The 27,366-nt window shown below is 41.2% G+C and overlaps 1 protein-coding gene across 3 annotated transcripts; it reads left to right on the top strand.

The window, feature by feature from the left end:
* The first annotated feature begins 1,228 nt into the window (after window positions 1–1,228).
* LOC120031194 lies at window positions 1,229–26,992 on the top strand. Of its 3 annotated transcripts, XM_038976833.1 has the most exons (11): window positions 1,235–1,334; window positions 9,753–9,871; window positions 21,931–22,001; window positions 22,144–22,296; window positions 22,598–22,753; window positions 22,969–23,229; window positions 23,616–24,014; window positions 25,235–25,492; window positions 25,872–25,978; window positions 26,105–26,154; window positions 26,862–26,992. In XM_038976833.1, the coding sequence occupies exons 3-11, from the start codon at window positions 21,944–21,946 to the stop codon at window positions 26,890–26,892; spliced, it is 1,473 nt and encodes a 490-aa protein (XP_038832761.1). In that variant the 5' UTR covers window positions 1,235–1,334; window positions 9,753–9,871; window positions 21,931–21,943; the 3' UTR covers window positions 26,893–26,992. The 3 variants fall into 3 exon arrangements, with proteins under 3 accessions (XP_038832762.1, XP_038832761.1, XP_038832760.1); XM_038976834.1 differs by lacking the exon at window positions 9,753–9,871 and having other exon boundaries at window positions 1,229–1,334; XM_038976832.1 differs by lacking the exons at window positions 1,235–1,334; window positions 9,753–9,871 and adding an exon at window positions 19,835–20,104.
* The last annotated feature ends 374 nt before the right edge of the window (window positions 26,993–27,366 follow it).

Genomic DNA, 27,366 nt, shown 5'->3' with positions numbered 1-27,366 from the left:
AAATTATTCTAATTCTATTCTAATTCTGATTCTATTATTTTTGTATTATTTAATAAAATATTGAATTTGACCTTTACTACTATAGCCCAAAGAAACACCTTGAATAACACATTCATAAATGGCAAAAAATAAATATATATTTTTTTTTGGACAAATATTTAACCCCTTATTTTTGTTGGCACAAAAATCTCCAAACCTCCAAACCTCTATTCATTTGTATGGGTTACCTTCAGACAAGTCCCGTGACACTTGTGGGGGTCCTAGAGCAAAACGGAGAACACCATCGTGTTCGTTAGTCTCCCCTTTCCATATAGTGTTTGTAGGCCAAACCGCTCGGACGCTACACATGTTTCTGTGATGTCTCGTGGTCTGACAAACACTGCTGTAGCTCGGCTACATTCCACCGCAGGTGTGGAAGGCCGACATAGGCGGATGTGGTGGATTCAGACGCAGCCCATGCATCTCTAGCTTAATGTTTTTGATGTTTTTTCATTTTTATGTTACTTAGATTGATACTTAGATTGATGCACAGGTGCTCTTAAGGATTAAGTGTCAAAAGTAGAAAAATATATATAGAATTTTAAAAAGGAAATGTAATTGCTAAAATATACTGCTAAAATATACTTAAGTAACAAAAGTAAAAGTATAAATCATTTCAAATTCCTTATATTAATTGAACCAGACGGCACCATGTTCTTGTTTTTTACATGTACAGATAGCCAGGAGCACACCCCAACACTCAGACAATCATTTACAAATGAAGCATGTGTGTTTATTGAGTCCGCCAAATCAGAGGCAATAGAGATGACCAGGGATGTTGTCGCGATAAGTGGACCATTGTCCTGTTAAGCATTCAACATGTAAATAGTACTGTTGGACCATTGTCCTGTTAAGCATTCAACATGTAAATAGTACTGTTGGGTGTCAGGGAAAATGTTGTCAAAAATATAAATAGTAAAGTACTTAAGTACTTTACACCGCTGTGTGTGTGTGTGTGTGTGTGTGTGTGTGTGTGTGTGTGTGTGTGTGTGTGTGTGTGTGTGTGTGTGTGTGTGTGTGTGTGTGTGTGTGTGTGTGTGTGTGTGTGTGTGTGCGTGCGTGCGTGCGCGTGTGTGTGTGCCTGTGTGTCTGTTTGTGTGTGTGTGTGTGTGTGTGTCCGTACATGTGTGCGTCTGTGTGCGTCTGTGTGTGCATGTGACACAGAAGGCACCAGTGAGAGGATCAGAGGGGATCATATAGTGCAGTTTAGCTTCCTGTCTCCCTGTGTGTAACAGTGTGTACAGTCTGAGTGATGTCAGACCTGATCTCATCTCTGCACTGAGAGCATCAGACTGGTGAGTACAGTGTTACTACATGTATTTCTCACACTTATGATAAAGATGGATTTGTCAGACTGAGGATAATGTAGAAGCAAATTATTATCTAGAAAAACACAAAAGTTCATTCACTGTGCCAGTACTAAGAATAGTTTTGACATTGGACGAAAGGGATCCATAGCTATGGATGAGTAGTACCCAGAGCCATATGAACGTTTATCAATCATATATTCTCTTGTGGTACCCAATGGGGTTTGGAGAATTTACACAATGACAAAAGGACACAGGGCCTTAATAATACAATGTTCGTGGAATTGTATGTGTTGCAGGGAGGTTTTAGAACGACAGCAAAAAACGGACTTGTGAAATACCTGCCGATATTTCGCAATATGATCCTGACGTAACTGTAAACGAGTGTATGGTCTTTCCACTCACATGACCAGCTGTAGGCTGGACAACTGCCTGAGATACAGTACATGTATATATTGTTTTCAGGTGCAGGGGCTTAGATAGTAGTATGCTTTGTGTCCCTACCGTAACTGCTGGAACCATATATTGGAAGATATAATGGATTATTGACAATAACGGTTTGAGTGTATGTAGGCTATATCCAACAGAATTGACACATGCAGGTTATGTAGAATATACTGGAGCAAACCTTGCCTAGGTAGGCCTGTTACAATCCCCCCAAAAAGGGCTTAACTCTTATTGGAGGTAGTGGTTTGCAGGTCTTGCCTACAGGCTGGAAGACCTGGGTTCGAGACCCGCGAGGGGCATTACATTGTTGCCGTCTGCAAAAATTGCAACAATGGTGGGATCTTGCCTTGGGAGCCATCGGAGAGGGTCTTGGTATAGTGAAGCGTGGGGACACGTTCTCCCGAATGAAGGGGACTGTGTAACAGACCTTTTACGATCCCCCCCAAAAGGGAGCAGTGGTATGCTGGTCTGCCTACGGGCTGGGAGACCCGCAAGGTGCGTTACACTGTCGCCATTTGCTACAATAGGGATTAAAACAATTCTCTTTAGATACTTCCAGAGTTGTAATGAAATAACATGTTGAATACTGTCTTTTTCAGTCATTTTGAGAGTATTGGGTGATGGCTGGCCAGATGCTATTTGGTGTAAATTGTATGATTGCTATGAAGTCAGTGCTTGGTGTGAGTAAGTACACTAATGAGTGTGACTATTGTTTAGCCTACAGTGTATGCAGAGAAGTCAACTTGGTGTATATCTATCTCTGATTAGGTCGTACTCTAGCCTAGGCCCGCTGGAACAATAACAAGTGTGTTTGCAATAGCAGCATGGGATCGCAGTAACATTTGCATTGGGTATGCCATACCTATTTGGTAAAACATGTACTTGTAGCAATAGTGTAGTAGCCTAGGTTGTTGTATAGTACTTTGATTCTGAATCTATATTGAGTCATTATTACCGCCGGTACCCGTTTAAGACTTTTATTGTGAAGCACTTAATTATTCCCAGAAGTTACCTGTGTGTGTCCAGAGGGAAAGAGAAGAGCTTTGATGTTGACGTAATTCCTACACGGCTGCGTTCTTGTGATCGGAGAACGAATAGAAGATAAAGTACTCTACCTGTTGTAGCCGTGAGTTATTTCATTTTAAGACCCACAAATCCTCCGGAGGAGATTTAATATAATATCCACGGTCAAGAAATTAAGTTTACAATTGCACTGGAGGTTGTAAAGTTCTATGTATTTGTAAGGTGTAATGTCGGCCCATGCATATATGTACAGCTCAGTATTGCTGAGGAGCGTTACAAGTTCTGTCTATTGATGAGGGCCGAGGCCAAGGAAACAACAGCAACTGTGGCAAGAGAGACATGATACATTAACGTCTTTGGATCATGTCCCACCTAAAGCTGTTTGAATTTTCTTTCTGGCAGTAGCACAGTAGCTGCGGTCAAGTAGGAATTGGATACGGTTCACCAGTAGGTCCCTCTTTACTTATCATTTGGGAAACAAGTAGCAGTGATGCATGTAGCACGGATAGCAGGGTTGAGGTCAATTCAATTTGAATTCAGTCACATAGAGAAGCGTTGAGTAAAATTGGAATTGGATTGGAATATCAGTTTACTTCCTGAATTGACTGAATTGAAATGGAATTGAGCCCAACCCTGAAGGGTAGTATTTTTCACTGTCCTTTGGAAAAGAATGGTTAGGCCTACTATGGACGGTCCGCAAACTCAATCACTAAAAAGGTTTATTTCAAATGTTAAGGAACATGAGGATGTGAACGAACACAACATTACAGTCATGTGCCTGTCCAAGGTAATCACAATCTGTCACGGTCACAATCTTACATTTGTGTTTCAATCCAAATGGACGCCGGGAAAGGACAGTCCGTGAGATCAATACGATAGTTTCAAGATATACATTTATACGATTGTTTACTAAAACTCAAATGAAAACAGATCATTCATTGGGTGGGTATATCATTCATTTAAATGTCTATTGAACAACAGGAAACATCCCAGTTTATGCTGATAATATTAAAAAGCAGCCAAAACGCTAATTATCCAGTTGCAATGCATACGCATTATCTACTACAGCTGAATATCTATAATAATGTCAGCCGATATTTAGTCAAGCTCAAAACACGTTAGTGGATTATATCTGTAACACTTTATTTAAAGGTTCGCTAAATAGCTAATAAACTATTACTTGGTTGTAAATCATGATATGTCACCAGTTCATGTATTTGTTAACATATATTTACAAATACCTGTAGTCATATACAGTATAGATAGAGAACAGAAAGTTCTGCACATCTATTTACTTCATGGTCAACTTACTGTGTAACAATGAAGATAAGCAATTTAGGCAGACCTTAAAATTCATTATTATACTGGATTTAGAATACTCAAATTGGTGCAGTCTTCAATCCAGACGCGTTTAGCCCCAGGGCTGCAAATCCCAGCAAATGTAATTGTGAAAATGTCATTCACAATAGTATACTCAAACAGAGATGTACTTTTCATAAAGCACTATTTTTCAAATGGTGTACATTGTACTTGGATTTGCACATCACCCTGTGTAGTGAGTAAATGTACATTATTCTATGGATTTACAGTAGGACTTGATTGTGAATACATTCAACGCTATAGTATTCACCCCACATTTGAATCCAGCATGTAGCTTAATCAGAGCAGTATTTTATAAAGCAGTAAGACTGTCTTACTATGCACCATTCAGATATTCTGATATTATTCAGATATTCTGTTTAGAGTATTTTACTTGCATTTCATTGGTTTGGGTTACTTGTATCTTATTTTGGGCCTAAACTGTAGTGTTGTAAAGTCTATCACAGTAACACTAACCTGTACTGGTTTCAGTCTGGTTTCAGTCATTGGAAACGTGCGCAGCTTAAGCTACTGGTGTAGTTTACTGTTACGACACGTATTGTATACTTGAGTACTGAAGAACACTACTGACAACTCTGGCCTATTAAAGGAATTGATGGATGCCTATGAACGCAAAAGGAGAAAACCTATTCAAGTAAAGTAAGACAGTCTTAACATGCATATTTTGTTGTCAACTACATCTGTATTTGGTCCTCTCTTCCAGGTGCATTAAAAAAATAGAGAACACCCATTCAGACTGAAGCAGGTGCTTCCTTTGGTTAGAGTCACCCTAGAAATATTCTCATGTTTCCAATACTGTGCAGGCGAGGGATAATTTTTCATAATGAGATACAAGGATTCCCTCGTTCAGACTTTCATAAACATGACTAATAGCTCTCTCTCTCTCTCTCTCTCTCTCTCTCTCTCTCTCTCTCTCTCTCTCTCTCTCTCTCTCTCTCTCTCTCTCTCTCTCTCTCTCCCTCTCTCTCTCTCTCTCCGTTGATACGTTTTCTCCATTCAAAGTAAGACTGAGATATTGTGTTTGACATTTGGTCCTCCCTCTTGTATTTCCACTTGGGTTGTCGTTTTTAATTCTAGCAGATATACGTCAGCTTATGACAAGGTTTTCATGGTGATTACTAAAGTACAATTGCACCTGATTCACAACAAGTGCTCAATGTGGTTTCTAAAACCTTCCTTTCCTTATTTACCTGCAGGGAGCTAAAGGCTCTCTCGGATATGTTCAAATACAAACAATAAGATATGAATTGCCTTTATTTAAACACTTTACTGTAAATATACATTGAGTTGGAGTAAGTACATTGGAGTTCATACATTGAAGTACGTCGTTTTCATGCACATAAAATGAATCGTAACATTTTACAGCATGAAAACATCAAAGCATGCAGACCTTTGGGATAGTAGAGAAAGACAGAGAGAGACAGGGGGAAACAGATAAACAGTATAGGTACAGAAAGAGAAGATGGAGACGTTCTGGGCTAAGGGAGGCAGTTACACAACATATGGGTTTCAAAAGGACTTGAACAAAGTTTACCTACATGAACTGTGTGTTGCAAAAAATGTGTTTTCACAATCCTTTCACAAAATGTCACATCTCTGTTATTCTTAGCCTCTCTTTCCACTGACATTTAACGGTTATTTCTTTAAACACAAGAAAAGAACAGAGTTAATGTATGATTCAAAGTGACAGAAAGCAAAGGGAACAGTACCAGGTACCTCCCCATCTGTCTTGGTCACAGCTCTCTTCATGTCTCAGTTCGACTGCCTTCCGTATCAAACAAGCAACCAGGACCTCCAGTGGCCGAATGGACCGTCAAACACCTGATGAGTTAGAGAGGGAGAGAGAGAGAGAGAGAGAGAGAGAGAGAGAGAGAGAGAGAGAGAGAGAGAGAGAGAGAGAGAGAGAGAGAGAGAGAGAGCGAGAGTGAGAGAGAGAGAGAGAGAGAGAGAGAGAGAGAGAGAGAGAGAGAGAGAGAGAGCGAGCGAGAGAGAGAGAGAGAGAGAGAGAGAGAGAGAGAGAGAGTGAGAGAGAGAGAGAGAGACCCAACGTATAGGAAAGAGGGGGACATCATAAGAGGAATCAGGGATGTCTCGAAAAACCAATCACCCCCTCTTTTCTCCCTACCCCCCACACTATCTCTCATTCTCTTGTTCGGTAATGACTTTGTGTGGTGTGTGCACAACACCTTCAAATCGTTAGGTCTCTGACTAACGAGGGAGTCCTCACTTTCAGGTGTTTTCCACAGGAGATTCTTTGGTACATTTTTTATAATGCTTTCTCGTTCCCATGCTGCATCAGAAAACATAAATACAACAAACTACGTGTTTTGGAATCTGAGACAACGTGTGTATTTCTATGAGTCTATGCATAACATATCTTACTGTATTTGAGCTTTGAACTGGTTTTGCAGTCTTTCCAATCTTTTGAGTGAGGATGATGGTGTCCTTGAACCAGTACATTTTCGACAGAGGTCATACGCCTAACTTCTTTATTGATGCGTAGAGCGTTAGTAAATCCGTTATTAAGGCAGCATTCTAAAGTCCTACCAAAAGGCCCAAGTAGGTGATAATTTAGAGACATGGTGTGTTCAACCCTTTTTTCAGTTAATCTCAGAAGAGAGCGCGGCAGACAAAGAGAGCATGAAAGAATGCAAACCTCAGAGAGAGATGAGACGTGAGTGACATGTTTGTTTGGTGCTTGTTGTGGTTCTTGTCTCCAAACCACCTGAGCAGTGTTTCTCTAGTACAGGTCTCTTCAGTTGAACAATGGCTTTAATGGCCGCAGAACATGAAGGCATTTGTAGTCTAACACACATATTTAATAGTGCTAGATAGAAAAGCTTTTTGTCCTTGCCCTTGTATTTCACTTAGAAGACAGTCTTGGATGGTTAGACAGTTTTATTTTGTCATTTAGCAGACACACTTATCCAGAGCGACTTACAGGAGCAATTAGGGTTAAGTGCTTTTGCTCAAGGGCACATCGACAGTTTTCACCTAGCAGTTTTCATCAGCGATTTGAACCAGTGACCTTTCAGTTACTGGCCTAAAACTCTTAATCGCTAGGCTACCTGCTGCCCATGTTCTCTTTCCCATAAAGACACAGTAAAGCCAACATACTATTGAAAATCAAAAACACCCGGATTGAACGTTGGATACTTTTTGTTGTTGACTTTTAGGCTTTACCAAGACAAGTCTTGAAATGCCTTGGCGTGGACAAGTTACGCGAGCACATCTCAAGTTTATCTCTAGACTTCAGCTCTAAGACTTTCATATACAGTAACTTGTAATGCAGGTAGTTAGGGACATATAGATTAACAGGTGGTATATGGGGTTCTGGGGTTCTACTGTAGTTTTGAGTGCAGACATGATCCCACTCTCTGCAAAGCCATGTACTAAGGAGGGTATATACAGCATGGAGAGGCACATGTGAAGTGAACACAGGTGTTTCTTCACCCAAGACAACGGTTAGAACCTGCTAGGTTTTAAAGAAAAGTTATCAAATAGGGTATGCACTAGATTCAAGGGACTTGCAATTGCTATGGGTTTTATATTGAACTTAGTAAAACGTGCAATCATAGTTGTAGAGTGAAACAGAAAAGTGCCATCAAGCTTCCATTCACTCTATTACATTTAGTACATTTTTTCATCTTCATTGAGGTAACATTGATGAATGATTATGCATGACTCTTTGCAATTTTTCGTATTTGAAAGAACGTTTTTGTATTGGTTTGTCATACTTGATCATTTGTGTCAGAGTTATTTCAGTTATCTCAACTCTTTCTTGTCGAAATTGTGCACCACGAAATTTGCCTAGCAGTGAATTTTACATCGCTTAATACATGAATCGAACTTGACATCGATTTACTAGAATAGATCATTGTTATTCTCAATGTGGAATGAGGATCAAACTGTAGGAGATTGTCCTCACACGGGGCACAAATTGTGTAAGGGATGCTCCTCACACGGGGCACCAATTGGATAAGGTGTGTTATGAATTACGAATTTTGAGTTATATACATGAGTTTAGAATAATTGTGAAGAGGATTGAAGTAATTTTGTTATCTTGTAAAAGTTGTGACTCCGGGTAGGAAATTGAATATCATTGAATACATTATTCAAGGTGTATGTCTGATTATGAGTAACAATTGCACAACTATGTTAAATATGTAACATACTGGTACATTCGCATCAAATCTGTGGAAATATTTCAAGATGCAATCTACAATAGTTCCTGCTGTTCAATGGTCATTTAAATGAATTATATAGTCTACATTCAACTGCTCTTATTCATGTACCCAATCTTGTGATGTTACCGTGTTGCTTTTACCAACAAAAAACAATCAACCAAGTCACATGAAATATGAATTCTTCTATAAATTATTAACTTGTTCATGTGTGGAAATGTAGGCTATAAATCTGTGCATGTGTTTGTAGGATAAAGATGACATTTCATAACCAAAAATGGTATGATGGTGGTCATTAGAATAAGGATGGATTATGCGCTTTCAAAATGGATCCTGCTAAATATGGTGTAATCTTTTTCAAGGGTTCAGTACCACAGATTCATTGGCCAGGTCCATTTGTCTTTCAGTGGTAAGCTTTATTGATTAAGCTTTTTTACAGCATTATTGTAATCTCTTAAATGTGATGCTTTGTTAAACTTTGTATATTTCAAAGGCCTACGAATCTGATTCAGGCCTGTAATCGGTACACTTAGTTAACCTTTTACTGCACTGGGCTAAATCAGGGTCACACAAAGTGTTTCTGGGTAGTCTTGAACAAATCTACTTTGAAACAAATGTATACACCTCACACACATGGTTATCGGCTTAAAAAATGAAGACACCTGAAATGTTTTCAATTTTGAGTTTGCATCCCAATATTATGCTTTATATGCAACACAGAAGACTGAAATAAAAACAAAACCGTTTGTCATAGAAATAGCGGATTTTCGGCATAAAAAAAGTATGTTTATTAATTATGAAATTATAAAAAATATGAATAACATAATTTGACTACAGGAAAGGGCTATATATATATATATATATTGATGTCAGTTTTGGTAATTTTACTGACTCAATAAATATATGCTGCAGGCACCCAGTTTCATGTTTAAACTGTTGTTTGACTATATATAATGAAAGAAGGGATATATGTATTTGTGTGTGTTTCTAGTTTGCTTGTTTCTCTCTGCCGATTTATGTTCTGCCTAATGTAGAGGAACCTGTGACTGAGTAAAACATTTGTAATTTTATGGCCCGAGCGAAGCAATGTAAGGTGAATAACGACTGGCAGAAGTACATCAAATTGACTGACTCTTGTTGACATGTGGGTTAGAATAATATTGATGATGATGATAACAACAAATGAATATAATAATAACGGTGCAAATAATAACTATTACGTAACATATTCTGTTATTACCGATTACTGCGCTAACATGCTAGAGAAACATTTTGCCAAGATAATCCACCCTTTCTTCAGCCAATTAAAAATGTCACTGCTTTGGTCTTAATGCACTTGACCAATAACTGTACATTTCCCGATTTCTTTTAGACCAATCAGTAGTGAGGGAGGTGCAACGGGGTTTAAAAGCAAAGTTGTTTCTCTGAAAATCAACATTTCCGCCTGGCACTTGATCATTGGCGAGGGACTCTCAACGCTAACCACCGAACGTAAGTATAGAAAGGGATGTTAACTAAGATGCTAGATGTAATATAGTATAATAGCACTCCATGATCATTGATTTGTGGTAAACAATGTGAAAGTATTGATGTAGTAACTCTATTTATCATTGTTATGACTGCTCGTAGTCGTCCATCGAGTGTCTAAATCAGACAATTATCTTTACAGAGAAAACATATGTGGGTTTACTTTGCATTAACGAATGCAGAATCTTTGTAATCATTTATTTCACCATAAAATGTTACATGCTGTCCTGGAGCGTAAGCCCGCTTTGCTTTCACAGTAAAGTAAAAACCTGTTTACTTAACCTTAAACTAGAATAAGAGAGGTAACAAGTGCATTTCAGATAAACGCTGAAATGGCGGTCAACCCAATTTATTTGTCCGCTGATGTATTTATGGTTTCATTGCCATTGTACTTTACAACATTTCGCAGACATTTCATGATGACTTTTTCATGTACTGTATAGGCCCTCTCTGAACTGATGCCCTCAAACCAGAGACACTCCTCTTTGCGCTAGGCCTATCTGGTCCCATTGAAATTCAATCCCCTGGCTTACATTTGTGACATGGCTAATACACACCTTACATAAAGGTTCAACAATTATACTCATATTACTTATACTGATAAGCTCTAAAGGGAACAATGATTTAGTCCAATTTTATATTCCATCATATGTTTTATACTGCGTACCATTCAATTGCAGGCATCAGACTTCCACTACCTTAAAATGGGAGACAATTCTGTAAGATTATTCCTTCACCTTTTTACAGACAGATCCTGTCCTCCCTCCCCCCTCCTCTCTCTGTTTGCTGTTTAACCTCCGCCCTGACCACAGACACGATCATCTGCTTTTCTGGGTTAACTGTTCAGGTGCGATCTCTCTCTCTCTGTCTCTCTCTTCCTCTCTCTCTATCACTTGTCCTCTCTCTCTCTCTCTCTCTCTCTCTCTCTCTCTCTCTCTCTCTCTCTCTCTGTCTTGCTGTCCTCTGTCTTGCTCCCTCTGTCGCTTCTATGTAGCGTTATGCTTCCTCTTCCTCCAGCACCTCACAGCTTCTCTCCTTTTGGTTCTCTCATATCTCACTGCCGTTACCAACCGCGACAGACAGATAAGTCTTACAAAGTTTAGAGGTGAGGAATGGCCTATACAAATACTTGAAAATATTTCTCAAAACATATTTTATCTCATCATAAAATGTATTGTACTACAACAATTAACATAGGTCTAACAGCTGACCTGAATTAAATAACATTTTACTTACACAAACTACGGCCTGATATCTCTACCTAACTTTGATCTTAAAACATGTAAAGTAATTTTTATAAAGAGAAAGGCAGGTAGGTAGGTAGCCTAGTTGCGGTGGCAGGTAGCCTAGTGGTTAGAGTGTTGGGCCAGTAACTGAAAAATTGCTGTTTCGAATCCCTGAGCTGACAAGGTAAAAATCTGTTGTTCTGCCCCTGAACAAGGCAGTAAACCCACTGTTAGGCTGTCATTGTAAATAAGAATTTCTTCTTAACAAAAAATTGAAAGGTAGACAGGAGATGAAGTAGAATGGTGAGGTTGTCATGAAAAGAGATAGGAACGACGAATGCCAAGATGAGTTTTGACGTCTTGATGAAGGCCGAAGCGCCTCCAAGCTTTTAAGAATCTGTTTATGCCACTTAAATAAAGGCATTTTCATATTATGGCTAATAAATAAAAAAGGAAAAATCCAGCACACTGCTAATAAAAAAAAATCGAAACGTTCTCAATAAACCTTCATCTGGGTCCATAACGACTGGATATATATATTTTCCCCCATGCACCTGCTAATAATTATTTAGGTGCTTATCAGTGCATTCGGAAAATATTCACTTTTTCCAAATGTTGTTACATTACAGCCTCATTCTAAAATTGATTAAATTAATTTTCCCTCATCAATCTACACACAATACTCCATAACGACAAAGCGAAAACAGGTTTTTAGAACATTTTGCAAATGTATAAAAATACTTATTTACATAAATATTCAGACCCTTTCCTATGAGAATTGAAATTGAGCTCAGGTGCATCCTGTTTCCATTGATCATCCTTGAGATGTTTCTACAACTTGATGGAGTCCACCTGTAGTAAATTCAATTGATTGGACATGATTTGGAAAGGCACACACCTGTCTATATAAGGTCCCACATTTGACAGTGAGGTCAAGGGAATTGTCCGTAGAGCTCCAAGACAGGATTGTGTCGAGGCACAGATCTGGGGAAGGGTAGCAAAAATGTTCTGCAGCATTCAAAGTCCCCAAGAACACAGGGCCTCCATCATTCATTAAATGGAAGAAGTTTGGAACCACCAAGACTCTTCCTAGAGCTTTTCAGCAGCAGGGACTGGGAGACTAGTCAGGATCGAGGGAAAGATGAACAGAGCAAAGTACAGAGAGATCCTTGATGAAAACCTGCTCCAGAGCACTCAGGACCTCAGACCAGGGCGAAGTTTCACCTTTCAACAGGACAACAACCCTAAGCACACAGCCAAGACAATGCAGGAGTGGCTTCAGTCTCTGAATGTCCTTGAGTGGCCAAGCCAGAGCCCAGACTTGAACCCGATTGAACATCTCTGGAGAGACCTGAAAAGAGCTGTGCAGCGACACTCCCCATCCAATCTTTCAGAGCTTGAGAGGATCTGCAGAGAGGAACAGGAGAAACTCCCCAATTACAGGTGTGCCAAACTTGTATCGTCATACCTAAGAAGACTCGAGGCTGCAATTGCTGTCAAAGGTGCTTCAACAAAGTACTGAGTAAAGGGTCTGAATACTTATGTAAATGTGATATTTCAGTTTATTTATTTATTTATTGCAAAAATGCCTAAAAACCTGTGTTTGCTTTCTCATTATGGGGTGTTAAAATAAGGCTGTAATGTAACAAAATGTGGAAAATGTCGAGGGAGCTGAATACCTTCCGAATGCACATTAGTCCTATTTCAAAGTTGTTTTCTTTGCATATCGCAACTTCCCCTGAGACACCCTTGGATAGTGGGGTCACAGCCAGGGTATGCAATTATCAACAGCCACCCTGGAGCAAATAGAGTTAAGTGCCTTGCTCAAAGACAGATTTTTCACATTGTAGGCTCAGGGATTTGATCTAGCAATCTTTCAGTTATTTGCCCAACGCTCTTATCGCTAGGCTACCTGCTGCCAATATAATAGCCCTTACCCTGGTAGCAAGTTCATTTTCTAACACACTATAAAGAGTACCTTGATCCTTGACTTTTATTTTACCAAGAGAGCAATCTACTACTAGTATATTGTTGTATAGTACCCCCCGGGTAGACAACCTGACTTCTACACGATAACGTTGGATAACATGCCAGCTCACGGCAGCTCACACTAACTCGTCTCCCGAGTGGCGCAGTGGTCTAAGACTGCATCTCAGGGCAAGAAGCATCACTGCGGTACTTGGTTCAAATCATGGCTGCATCACATCTGGCTGTGATTGGGAGTCCCATAGGGCAGTGTGCAATTGGCCCAGCGTCGTATGGGGGTAGTCCATCATTGTAAAAAACATTTGTTAAATAATGATACATGTGGATTTTAAAGTTAAATAAAAAAGGACTATGTTTTATTCATGCACTTATTCATAGTTTGGTGGAGTAATTCTACAATGTTAAATTCAATAGACCATAATCATCCCCTAAGGGGATATTGTTTGCAGCCTAGTTGACAGAACACACTAAAGTTTTACAATCCTGATTATATTACATTCTTTGAATTGCTTCCGATAACTCCATGCTACCTTTAAGTGCACATCCCTGTCATGACAGCCCGAAGCTGTTACATTGATCAGGAGCTGACTGTACTCCTTTCACACACAGGTTAAATGATTGAGAATTGTCTTAAGATGAAAAGAGATTAAAAGGTGCAGAACGCTTCAGACAAAAATTCTGAAAGTACCCACAACACACCTAACAACTATCACACACACACACACACACACACACATGTACACACACACGCGCATGCATGCACACACAACACACAAAACAGAATCAAAAAACTACCATAGACCACACTCCCGGTGTTCGACTGCCATTGTGGTCTTTTTTTTCTTCCATCAAGCGTGGAGAAATCCGCCTTTCGTGGAATAGAGGAGGAAGGGAGGGGGTGTGTGAGTGAGTGAGAGGGGAGGAGGTGAGGATAGGGATACAAATCTACACCTCGTGAAATCAGGGCCCACCACAGCCTCAGGCACTCGCCCCCTCTCTCTCCTCCCCCATCCCTCTCTCAACCAAGGCCCACCACAAAGCTACTGCTTCTCTCCCTCCACCTTTCTTCGTTCTTCCTCTTCTTTTTGTCTGTCGCTCAACTTCTCTAAATCAGAGACCACCACAAACCCCTTCCTTTCTCTCTTTTTTTTACTCTGATAATGATGTATTGCGCAACCAGAATCACTCTCATGGGAATGGGAAGTAAATGAAATCAATTTAATGTGAATCAGTGAATTTATCTAAATACATGTGTTTTAAATGGGTAAAAAATGGCATTTACAGTACATGACAAAAGGGAGGAACAGAAATTGGGTCTCTTCAGTTACAGTTTTTGCTGCCTTTATTGAACATAACATCACAATACAGTGATACTGTAGGACAGTGGTTCCCAAACGTTTTATAGTCCCGTACCCCTTCAAACATTCAAACCTCCATCTGCATACCCCCTCTAGCACCAGGGTCAGCGCACTCTCAAATATAATTTTTTTGCCATCTTTGTAAGCCTGCCACACACACACTATACGATACATTTATTAAACATAAGAACGAGTGTGAGTTTTTGTCACGTGGGAAGTGACAAAGAGCTCTTATAGGACCAGGGCACAAATAATAATATAATAATAATCAATCATTTTGCTCTTTATTTAGCCATCTTACATATAAAACCTTATTTGTTAATCGAAAACTGTGAATAACTCACCACAGGTTAATGAGAAGGGTATGCTTGAAAGGATGCACATAACTCTGCAATGTTGTATTGGAGAGAGTCTCAGTCTTAAATCATTTTCCACACACAGGTCTGTGCCTGTATTTAGTTTTCATGCTAGTGAAGGCCGAGAATCCACTCTCACATAGGTACATGGTTGCAAAGAGCATCAGTGTCTTAGCAACTTGATTTCCCAAGGCAGGATACTCTGAGCGCAGCCCAGTCCAGAAATTCTGATTGAATTCAATTTTCACAGAACCGCTTGTTGCAATTTTGATGAGGCTCTCTTGCTGAGATATCGGTAAGTGGACTGGAGGCAGGGCATGAAAGGGATAACGAATGCAGTTGTTTGTGTCATCCATCCAGTACCTGAGTAATTACGCACCCAACTCACACAGGTGCTTCGCTATATCACATTTGACATTGTCCGTAAGCTTGAGTTCATTTGCACACAAAAAATCGTACAATGATGTTGTCCTTGTTAATGCAGACAGAGAAGAGCTCCAACTTCTTAATCATAGCCTCAATTTTGTCCCACACATTGAATATAGTTGCGGAGAGTCCCTGTAATCCTAGATTCAGATCATTCAGGCGAGAAAAAACATCACCCAGATAGGCCAGTTGTGTGAGAAACTTGTCATCATGCAAGCGGTCAGACAAGTGAAAATTATGGTCAGTAAAGAAAACTTTAAGCACGTCTCTCAATTCAAAAAAACGTGTCAATACTTACGTGTCAATACTTACTTTTTTTTTTTTTTCTTAAAAAAAAAAATGTTATCCCCTTTTCTCCCCAATTTTCGTGGTATCCAATCGCTAGTAATTACTATCTTGTCTCATCGCTACAACTCCCGTACGGGCTCGGGAGAGACGAAGGTCGAAAGTCATGCGTCCTCCGAAGCACAACCCAACCAAGCCGCACTGCTTCTTAACACAGCGCGCCTCCAACCCGGAAGCCAGCCGCACCAATGTGTCGGAGGAAACACCGTGCACCCGCCCCCCTCGGTTAGCGCGCACTGCGCCCGGCCCGCCACAGGAGTCGCTGGAGCGCGATGAGACAAGGATATCCCTACCGGCCAAACCCTCCCTAACCCGGACGACGCTAAGCCAATTGTGCGTCGCCCCACGGACCTCCCGGTCGCGGCCGGCTGCGACAGAGCCTGGGCGCGAACCCAGACTCTGGTGGCGCAGCATAGCACTGCGATGCAGTGCTCTAGACCACTGCGCCACCCGGGAGGCTATACTTACTTTTTTTAAATACACGAGAGGTCAGGGGCCTTGCTTTAACAAAGTTACCCATTTTCACTGTAGTGTCCAAAACGTCTTTCAATCTGTCAGGCATTCCCTTGGCAGCAAGAGCCTCTTGGTGGATGCTGCAGTGTACCCAAGTAGCGTCGGGAGCAACTGCTTGCACACGCGTTACCACTCCACTATGTCTCCTTGTCATGACTTTTGCACCATCAGTACAGATATCAACACATCTTGACCACCAAAGTCCATTTGATGTCACAAAGCTGTCCAGTACTTTCCAAATATCCTCTCCTGTTGTCCTTGTTTCCAATGGTTTGCAGAAGAGAATGTCTTCCTTAATTGAACCTCCATAAACGTAACAGACATATACCAGGACCTGTGCCAGGCCCAACACGTCTGTTGACTCATCCAGCTGTAACGCATAGAATTCACTGGCTTGTATCCGAAGCAGTAATTGTTTCAAAACATCTCCTGCCATCTCTCTGATGCGTCGTGAAACGGTGTTGTTTGATGAAGGCATTGTCTGCATAGTTTTTTTGGCATTTTACCCCAGCATTGTCCCGGCCATATCTGCGGCAGCAGGAAGAATTAAGTCCTCAACAATAGTATGGGGCTTGCCTGTCCTAGCCACTTGGTAGGACAGGCAAGGGCTTCTAGACCCTTCTTATTAATGGTATCTGTTGATTTTATACGTCTTACTACTTGAACATTTTCAAATTGGCATGTGTAATGATGTGCGCTGAGAGTCGGGAAAAAAAGTTCAGGTAGTGCATGTTTTAATAAATAAACACAACATTAACCAAAACAAGAAACACGAAAAACACACAGACTTAACACTGGAACAGAAACAATAACGCCTGGGGAAGGAACCAAAGGGAGTGACATATATAGGGAAGGTAATCAGGGAAGTGATGGAGTCCAGGTGAGTCTGATGACGCGCAGGTGCGTGTAACGATGGTGACAGGTGTGCGCCATAACGAGCAGCCTTGTGACCTAGAGCGCCGGAGAGGGAGCACACGTGACAGCATATTTTGTTTCTTAATGTCTGCGCAAGAGTGAAGGTTTCATCGAGTTGTGAGATAGTACTTTTGCACATATAACACACTGTGGCTGAGGAAAGGCACTACTCCCAATATAAGTGAACCCCAAATCAATGTAGTTTTGATCATATTTGTGCCTCTTCGATGGTCCAACGTCCCTGTCTGTTGTTCGGTGCTTTCCCGGGTAAGGGGGCAGTAGCTTCGGCTGCATCAGATTCACAACTGTCAGTGTCCATGCTAGCTGGGCTAACAACAAATGTAGAATCACTGATGCTAGCATTGGATGTGCTCGTGGAAGCAGAACAACATGTGACGTCGACAGGTGCAGGTGTTATACTGCTGGTAGTAGCAGTACTACCAGTAGAGCTGGTATGTGTCTCTATGGACGCGGGCCTTACTTTATTTTTTACCATTTATTCATTTTCGAGCAAACAGAATGAGCAGCACCTACGTTTGGCTACATACGGACTGTTAGTGGAATTCCCGCGAGAGAGTAACGGTTAATGTGATTGGATGTTAATTATTTGACTAGGCTACCTGTATTTGACATTGTGTTTTTATTTGACTGAACACCAGATGATTTTATTTTTGGCAGTGAAACGAGGCTACTCATGGGAGAAAGAAACCACACCCAAATGTATAGCCCCGTTGGAAAATCTAAATGGACTGTTTGAAAGTTGTAACGGATGTTCTCTTCGAGGAGGAGTAGGGATTGGACCAAAGCGCAGCATTGTGATATGACATGATATTTATTCAAAACAAGACGAAAAACGAACTATACTTGATAATAAACAAAATAACAAAACGATGTAGACAGACCTGGACGTAAGAACTTACAATACAACGAAGAAACTCACGAACAGGAAAAATGACTACACAAACGAACGGACAAAACAAACCGAAACAGTCCCGTGTGGCGCGACAGACACAGGAGACAACCACCCACAACAAACAATGTGAAACCACCTACCTTAATATGGCTCTCAATCAGAGGAAACGTAAACCACCTGCCTCTAATTGAGAACCATATCAGGTCACCCATTAACCAACATAGAAACACATAACATAGACTGCCCACCCAAACTCACGCCCTGACCGACTAACACATACAAAAATAACAGAAAACAGGTCAGGAACGTGACAAAAGTGTTATTTAAAATATATATATAAAAATGTGAATCGCATTCACTTCCCTCGACGGGTACCCCTGGATATACCCCAGTTTGGGAATACCTGGTCTATAATAACTAGCGTAATATCTATCCTGAACGCAAATATAAACGCAACAATTTCAAAGATTTTACTAAGTTACAGTTCATATGAGGAAATCAGTCAATTGAAATATATTCATTAGGCCCCGATCTATGGATTTCACATGACTGGGAATACAGATATACATCTGTTGGTCACAGATACCTTAAAATAAAGTGGGCCTCACAATGGGTCTCAGGATCTCGTCAGGATATTTCTGTGCATTCAAATTGCCATCGATAAAATGCAATTGTGTTCGTTGTCAGTAGCTTATGCCTGCCCATACCATAACCCCACCGCCACCATGGGGCACTCTGTTCACAACGTTAACATCAGCAAAACGCTGGCCCACACAACGCCATACACGTGTTCTACCATTGTGAGGCCAGTTGGTCGTACTGCGAAATTCTCTAAAACGACTTTGGAGGCAGCTATTAGGTAGAGAAATTAAAACTAGATTCTCTGGAAACAGCTCTGGTGGATATTCCTGCAGTCAGCATGCCAATTGCACGCTTCCTCAAAACTTGAGACATCTGTGCCATTGTGTTGCTTGACAAAACATTTTAGAGTGGCTTTTTATTGTCGCCAGCACAAGGTGCACCTGTGTAATGAGCATGCTGTTTAATCAGCTTCTTGATATGTCACACCTGTCAGGTGCATGGATTATCTTGGCAAAGGAGAAATGCTCACTAACAGGGATGTAAACAAATTTGCGCACAGAATTTTAGAGAACTAAGCGTTTTTTTTTTAAATTTCAGCTCATGAAACATGGGACCAACGCTTTACATGTTGCGTTTATAATTTTGTACAGTATAGTATGATAACTATAATATAGTAAGGTGGAAAATGAAGACACTTTTCTAACAGGAGCAGTGTGTATCTGACCTCTACATTAGAACCAGGGCTATTATTAAACGTCAATAGCATCATGCTACATGTATGTCACCTGATATTGATTTAGAGCGACGACAATGTGTCCGCCTGGCCGGAGTCAGGTCTGCTCTCGATCAGCAGTCACTGTGACATCAACAAGTAAACACAGACAAACAACAACATATTTTAGCCTGATTTACAGTGCATTCGGAAAGTATTCAGACCCCTTCCCTTTTTCCACATTTTGTTACGTTACATTGGATATTATATGCCCTAATATCCAATGTCTCCCACAACAACAAGTTAAGCAAAAAAAGAATCTAACTATAGGCCTAGGATTAGGGCTACCATTTCTAAACTCACTGTCCATTTAAGATTCTGATGAAATGATAGAGGCACACTCTTAAAATAAAAGAATTAGACCTTGTCAGGAGCACACAACCAAAGACAAGATAAGATAGCCTAAAACTAAATGTATCATTGCTTTTAAAGAGACATGTTTCTTCCATTTAGGAGGATTTCACATGCCTCCACGTCAAGCAGTCAGCCAGAACGTTTAATCAGCTGCAATGAGGAACACAAAGTGCTGGAGGGACAGTGACTTCTGGGGTTATGGAAGATCACTTCCACTTTAGTAGCTGAAGCTCCGACAGTAACCTTTCTGTCATGTGCTGTTGAGGCTTTATTCAGGAAGGTTGACACAACAAAGAAAGTCTGCAACGAATCAACTGCTGAGCCAGCAGAAGTGTTTCGAAATCAATACCGTTAATGGGAAGTAAAAGTTTCTCTTCGTGACTCTGGCGTCCACCCGCAGTCGAGCTGAAACCAGGCCTGACCGGCACACCTCGAATCACTACAGATCCAGGTCAGGAGAGAGTGTGTGTGTGTGTGTCTATCTACATGGTCTAGATCTGGTATCTAACTTGAATAGTCTAAAAACGAACGAGTTATAAAAACATCCAGACAGACTCACCAAAAAGACTTCATACAGTAAAAAGCTTCGTACAGTAACCTCTGCAGACGACTGCACGCAACAGCAGTGGTTTCAAAGACGTCTTACTCCTAGTCTACTTGGAAAAGAGGAGTAGTGGTCTTCTTGGCACCTGCCAAAGACAAACAAAGCATTGTGGTTAGGTTAGCACACTTTTCTGGAAAGCAAAGAAGTACCCAGTGCCTGACCACCCTCGAGGTGCCTGGGTAATCAGCAGAAGAGAAAACATAATGCAGGCTCTCTCGACCCTTCTGTTTGCGTCTCATTGCAAAACAGCAAAGGGCGATTTGATTTCAATGTCCTCCACACAACACACCACTTCCCTGGCATGAACCTGGACGCTGCAGTAAACATAGACTCACACGATGCAAGTCAATATAGCAGACGTCAAGCCTTGTAGTTGAGTGATACATATACTCTATAGGCTAGATAGTCTCTTCTATAATGATAGACATTCTGCAATGAAAGATACTTTATAATAATAGATTTTCTATAAGGATCGATATTCTATAATGATAGATATTCTATTGTATTCTGTTCTAGACAGGACAAACGATGCAAGGTGCCCCTACCTGTTAGTTTTATCTGTAGGCTCTGAATGAACTGTGATGCAACTAGGCTATTATGGGGAGGGGGGATTCTCAAGCATGCGATGGGTAACTTTTCAGGTAAAGAGCTGACTGTGGGCTGCTTGGTTTGTTTACACAGCTTGAACACACTGAGTGAGGTATGTGACACTGTCACAGAGGGTATAGGCCAGGATATCCAAAGCCAGACCTCTCACTTAGCACACTATTACTCCTACAACCTTTTCCGATTGTACTGCTGTAAATTAGAATACTACCAGGTGTATCATTTTTACTGTACTATGCTGAAGAGTAAAAGCTAGAGGTACCACAGTATTTTAACAAACAAACAAACTTGGCTGCTTCTACTGTATCAATAATTGGCCTATTTGACAGAACGAAATAGGCTATTTAGAATGAGCTTTGATTATAAATTGCGTCAAAATCCCCCGACACATGCCTATTGCTAATTTGGAGACTAGTGTCGATTGCAATTACACAATAAAGCAATTGTACAGGAGAGGGCGAGGGTTTTTACTTGTTTAGCCACGGCTGTGCTGCGGTCGTAGCAGTTACGTAATGATGGGAGGCAAAACATTTTCTAATGCATTTTTTGATTAATGCCATGACAAAACATGGCAAAAAATCGTGTCAATTCATATTTATATTAGTAATGCATAACAATGTTACTTTGTGAAAACACATGTCAAAACATATAGGCTACTTTTTGCAGGTACACGCGCATCTGTACAGTAGCCACAGTAGTTGAACTGGATGACACGGTAGAAAAGAGTAGCTAGCTCTCGTGGAATATACTATAGAGTGATTTTAAAAGAATTATAATATAAATGGTTATGTGAAAATGTTATTGTATTATATGAAAAGGTTAACGTGACAATTTGTAATTGACAACTGCCCTATTAACGTTATGCCCCTTTCCGTCAGTAGACTGTCTACAGGAGGATATAACAAGTAAAGCTATATGTTATTGTTTTATCTGTTGTATTCCAAGAAGAAGCGATACTACTTGATGTGAACTGTTGTTTTGTTTCCACAGTATTTGATCTTGGGTGACAGGAAATACATGACTATAGCAATGCGTCTTATTCAGCTTTTGCTGCTCTTTGTTTTCAGGAGAAATTACAAAATGAAGTACGTTTCTGGATTCCTTTCAATCATTATTGCATTGTTCATCACTTCAACAGGTAAGAGAGTATGTTCTGAATTTGATTCATACTCTATGTTCTATTATATAGCAACAGATACATTTCTGTAAAGGTAACTTACTAGTATATATATAAGTATATATATATATATATATATCTTGTCTTCTGTGTTCTCCCTCAGGGGCTGGAGATGTGATGGTGTATGGTCAGGTGGGAGGGACGGTCACTCTCCCCAGATCGAAGTGGGGTTCAGAAAAGGTGTTGGTACAATGGTACCTTGGGATGGACACAAAATCTTTGATATCCCGCAACTCCCATGGTCGAGAGACGACAGGTGAGTGAGATTAGTGCTAGAGGGTATCCATCTTTAGTCGAGCGTGACCTTTTTGAGCCGTAAACATATTGAGCAAAACAGTGCTTGGTAGTTGGCAGGTGCCTACTATTGTTGTTCTCTTGAGCACTTAACCCTTGACCTGTTCAGGGTTAAGTGCTCTGCCTCTGCAGGTGGCCCTGTGCTGCTTCTACATTCACATATGTTTGTGTGGTGTCCAGGTGGGTTGGGAATAACATAAGACACATTTCTCATTCACACTACTACTACTACTACTATTAATCACTTGATTATTGACATGCAGATCCACTGTGGAAAGACAGGCTGTCTCTGTCAAAGACGGACTTCTCCCTGATCATCAACAACATCAGACTGGAGGACTTCCAATCCTTCAGATGTGAACTGAAAGATTTCAGGCCAACACCATTTACCTCATTCACCACATTCAGACTGTCCCATGGTAAGTGCAGAGTGAAAAAGAGAGGATTTCTATGTCTCGTGTCAGTGTTATGAGGAAGGAAATGGGACATTGTGTTCTGTCACCATCATGTGGGGGAAACAAGTACTGCACACACATGTATACACATGTACCTTTGTATACACCCCCACCTCTCTCTTGCTCTCTCTCTCTCTCGCTTTCTTTCTCTCTCTCTCTCTCTATCTCTCCTCCCTCAGTGAGTGTACAGCCAGTCTCTCCCCTGTTGGCTGGGAAGAATCTTAATCTGAAGTGTGACATAGGGGAAATATTTGAGGGGACACAGAGAAGATGGCTTAGTCCCCAGAAACAGGACCTGAGCAAGGACACGCGTGCCCAGATCAGATTTGACAGCAGCCTGACAGTAATGAAGGTCACTGGCCAAGACCATGGAGAGTGGACCTGTGTGGTGACATACCAGGGCAGGGAAGCCTATGCCAACACCCATGTTACTGTAATAGGTAAGTGTTGAGTTAGATAAAATGGTTTATAGTCTTCTAGATTAAATAATTTCCCCTCAAGAGGTAAAATGTCTTCAGACTGAGTTTAAACTGTCCCTTTCCTATCAATTCAATTCAATTGACTTTATTGACATGGCAAGTTCATTATTACTTACATTGTCAAAGTATACATATCGAAAAATCTAAATCAAATATATATGTATATATATACAAAATATATATTTATATATAAATAAATGGTGGGACCAACAGCAATAATAATATTAGTAGTGGACATGTGATTACCATTAACAACAACTACAATAACAATATTAACCTATCTCTGTCTCTCATTCTCTCTCTTCTCACTCTCTTGCTCTCTCTCACTCTCTCTCTTCCCTTCTCAGACCTCTCCCCCGCTCATCCACAGCCTATCTACACCTCTGTCTCCTCCCTCTCTCTTCTCCATCTGCCATGTTTCTTTTCCGTTCCTCCTCCTCTATCCTGGTCAGAGAGCCAGGAAAAGAGCATCCAGGGAGGCCGCTGGACCTTTACCCCAAGCCCAGCGGCAGGCTCCCTCACTGGGGTTGTCCAGACCCTCGTCAACCTCTCCATGGGGCCTCCATTAGCCTGGGTGGTCAATCAGAAGAGAGGGCTGGATGTCTCAGCCCTGCAGAGGAAAAATCTAAACCTCTCCCTGTCAAAGAAAGGGGTGACGGAGGGGGACAGGGGCGAGTACACCTGCACTGTGGAATTCCAGAGGGACGACACACTGAAGAGAAGTACGTGTGTGGAGGTGCTACAGGGTAAGTCAAGCTTTGCGGCAGTCCTGAAAAAATGTCCTTCTCCTTCCTTCCTACCTTCTTTACTTCCTAACTTGGTTGCTACCTTCCTTCCTCCCTCCTTTAATTATCCCCTTGCTTATTTCCCCCTTCTTTCTGCCTACAAAGTGAGGAGTGACAGATCACTTTGATTTGTCAGCTTTCAATTGTTCAATCAGTACCTCCCGCCATCTCTCTAACCTTCCCTTCTTCCCTCTCTATTCCTCTATCCCTCTTTCTCCTTTCATTGACATTCAAACCCGTCACACCAGCGTCATGGCAATGCTATTCCCCTTTTCTATGCTTCTGTTTATTACACCCAGACAGTTTTCTCATCTCCTTCTGTCGATCATTGGGAACAGTCTGTCCCCGGAGTATTGTGTCCTGTGTCTAATTCAGTGGATAGTACACTTGTCTGGCTCCACTTGTTTTAATAGGGTATTGTCACACTGGTAACAAGGATTCGGGAGACAGGCGCAGGAATGCGTAATAGTTTTTTTTATTACGCCCCAAATTACAGCGTGGCATGTAAAGGCACAGGGGGACGAAGACCAAACAAACACGTAACAAAACACAGGGTTGAAACCCAAACAAAAGAGCGAGGAGTACCTCGAATATATACACACGCGCACAATGATTAACACACGGGACGAGACCCGTAATCATCTGGCAATCCACAAGGGCACGAAAGCCAAAACACACAGCACAGGTACTCACACGCACCAACGGACATTGTAACAATAATCGACAGACAATGGAAACCAAAGGGCACACTTATACAGTACTAATCAGTGGGAATAGGGGACAGGTGTGCGTGATGAAAGTTCCGGAGGGATCTGTGACAGCTACAATGACGTTTCTCTCTGCCAGGATAATATGCCAGCTGAATTAATACAAAAAAAAAAACATGTTTCTCCACATTTTTGTAAAATAATATATATTTTGTCTGTCTCCCCTTTTATTCACATCAAAATTGTGAATATTTTCTCTCTCTCTCTCTCTCTCTCTCTCTCTCTCTCTCTCTCTCTCTCTCTCTCTGTCTCTCTGTCTCTCTGTCTGTCTGTCTGTCTGTCTGTCTGTCTGTCTGTCTGTCTGTCTGTCTGTCTGTCTGTCTGTCTGTCTGTCTGTCTGTCTGTCTGTCTGTCTGTCTGTCTGTCTCTCTTCCCTCTCTCTCTCTCTCTCTCACTCACTCTCCTCCTGTCCAGTGTTTTCCTCTCCAGCTCCAGTGGCCTTTGTAGGTCAGGAGGTCAACCTCACCTGCACCCTGGGCCACTCTCTGACCTCTGACCTGAAAGTGAAATGGATCCCACCACGCCAATCCTCCCTCCTCGCTTTAGGCTCCTCCCCCCACCCCGCCCATCTTACCATCCCGGAAGCGAGGGATATACATGGTGGGAGGTGGAGGTGTGAATTGTGGAGGAACAAAACCAAGCTGACATCAGTGGAGATCACACTGAAGATCGGTAAGAAAGGAGAAACAGGAAGTGACATGGGTCAGGATGTGGTTAGGGTGCGTGGTCCGTGTGGAGGTTAGATTGTGACTATTGAGGTTAGGGTGTAATTAGCCTCACTGGCCAGTGGCCACGCTTACTGCAGCACTTTAAACAGTATAGTACCACAGTACTACTTCAGTAATTAAGTACAATGTACATATAGCAGACAGTACTATAAGCCTGTAAAAAAGGAAGCTCTGATGTGTGCTTTGAACACCTACCTTATAATAGTATTATTGAAAACCACATACTGTCATACGATAATACATCTTTATTGATTTGATATGCTGGGAACAATGTAGAACTTCCATACTGATTTTGTTTTTCTTGATGTTCTTCTGATGGACAGAGCGAGTCCCCATGGACGTGTGGCTGTTGGTCACCATCTGTGCCGCAGCCGTCATCTTCATCCTCCTCCTCATCCTCACTGTCATCCTCAGCCGACGCCACAGACAGGTACAGTTTGGTGATTTAATCAGATATTTAGTTTTGCTTAAAAATGTACTCACTACCTCTTACATTTTGTGTCTTGTTGGTAGTGTTACTGAGTTTTCCTGTGTGTGTGTTTCTGTTGGTTTTCAGCGGGTGATGATGCTCAGACGTGGCAAACGCAGAGTCTGCCGCTGCAAAGAGTGAGTGTCATTCCCTGAGCACACGCACACACACACACACACACACACACACACACACACACACACACACACACACACACACACACACACACACACACACACCCTCAAATTTGGTTAGGTTGAGGGACAAAAAGTCTGTGTATTGGCCTTGATTGTGCAGAGTTGTTCAAGGTGATGCGGGTTCAAGGTAGAAGCCTAAACTTTGATGCAACTCTTTGTAACGTTCTTCGTCGGGCGAAAGAGAGGAGGACCAAAATGCAGCGTGATGATTATCCATTTTAATGGAATACTTTAACAACGAACAAAAACAATAAACCGACAAAATGAACGAAGATGAAACAGTCCCGTAACGTAAACACAGGAACACAGTAACAGGAACAATCACCCACAACCCACAATACAAAACAGGCTACCTAAATATGGTTCCCAATCAGAGACAACGACTAACACCTGCCTCTGATTGAGAACCATATCAGGCCAAACACATAGAAATAGACAAACAAGACATACAACATAGAATGCCCACTCAGATCACACCCTGACCAAACAAAACATAGAAACATACAAAGCAAACTATGGTCAGGGCGTGACACTCTTGCCAACTAAATTCAGAGGAAAACAGAATTTTTGTTGCCTCCCATATTTGAGAAATACTGTGTGAGAATGGTTATTTACAGTGCGAACCATTCTGTTTTCCTCTGTTACAGCCCCAAACCAAAAGGATTCTACAGAAACTAGAGATGTCATACAGACCGGAATCCCTGTCGATGGACAATGTCTCTACTATTTTGTCTTAGCTATTCTATTCTGATACAAAAAAAAAAAAAAAAGGACGAAAGAAGCAAGAAAGAATATGTTTTCATGTGATGTTTGATAATAGATTTAACAAGTGTATATTATCATCCTTAATGACCTATGATTGAGCTACAATTGAACTAATACTGTATATAAATATGTATAGCTACTGTCGCTTTTTTACTGTACACTGAGTATACAAAACATTAAGAACACCTGCTCTTTCCATGACATAGACTGACCAGGTTAATCCAGGTGAAATCCCTTATTGATGTCACTTGTTAAATCCACTTCCATCAGTGTAGACGAAGGGGAGGAGACAGATTAAAGAAGCCTTAAGACAATTGACACACGGCTGAATGGGCATGACAGAACATGTAAGTGCCCTTGAACCGGGTATAGTAGTAGGTGCCAGGG

Source organism: Salvelinus namaycush, chromosome 37 (genome assembly GCF_016432855.1).
Source record: "Salvelinus namaycush isolate Seneca chromosome 37, SaNama_1.0, whole genome shotgun sequence".
Lineage (NCBI taxonomy): Eukaryota > Metazoa > Chordata > Actinopteri > Salmoniformes > Salmonidae > Salvelinus > Salvelinus namaycush.
This window is presented reverse-complemented; position numbering and strand designations above follow the sequence as displayed.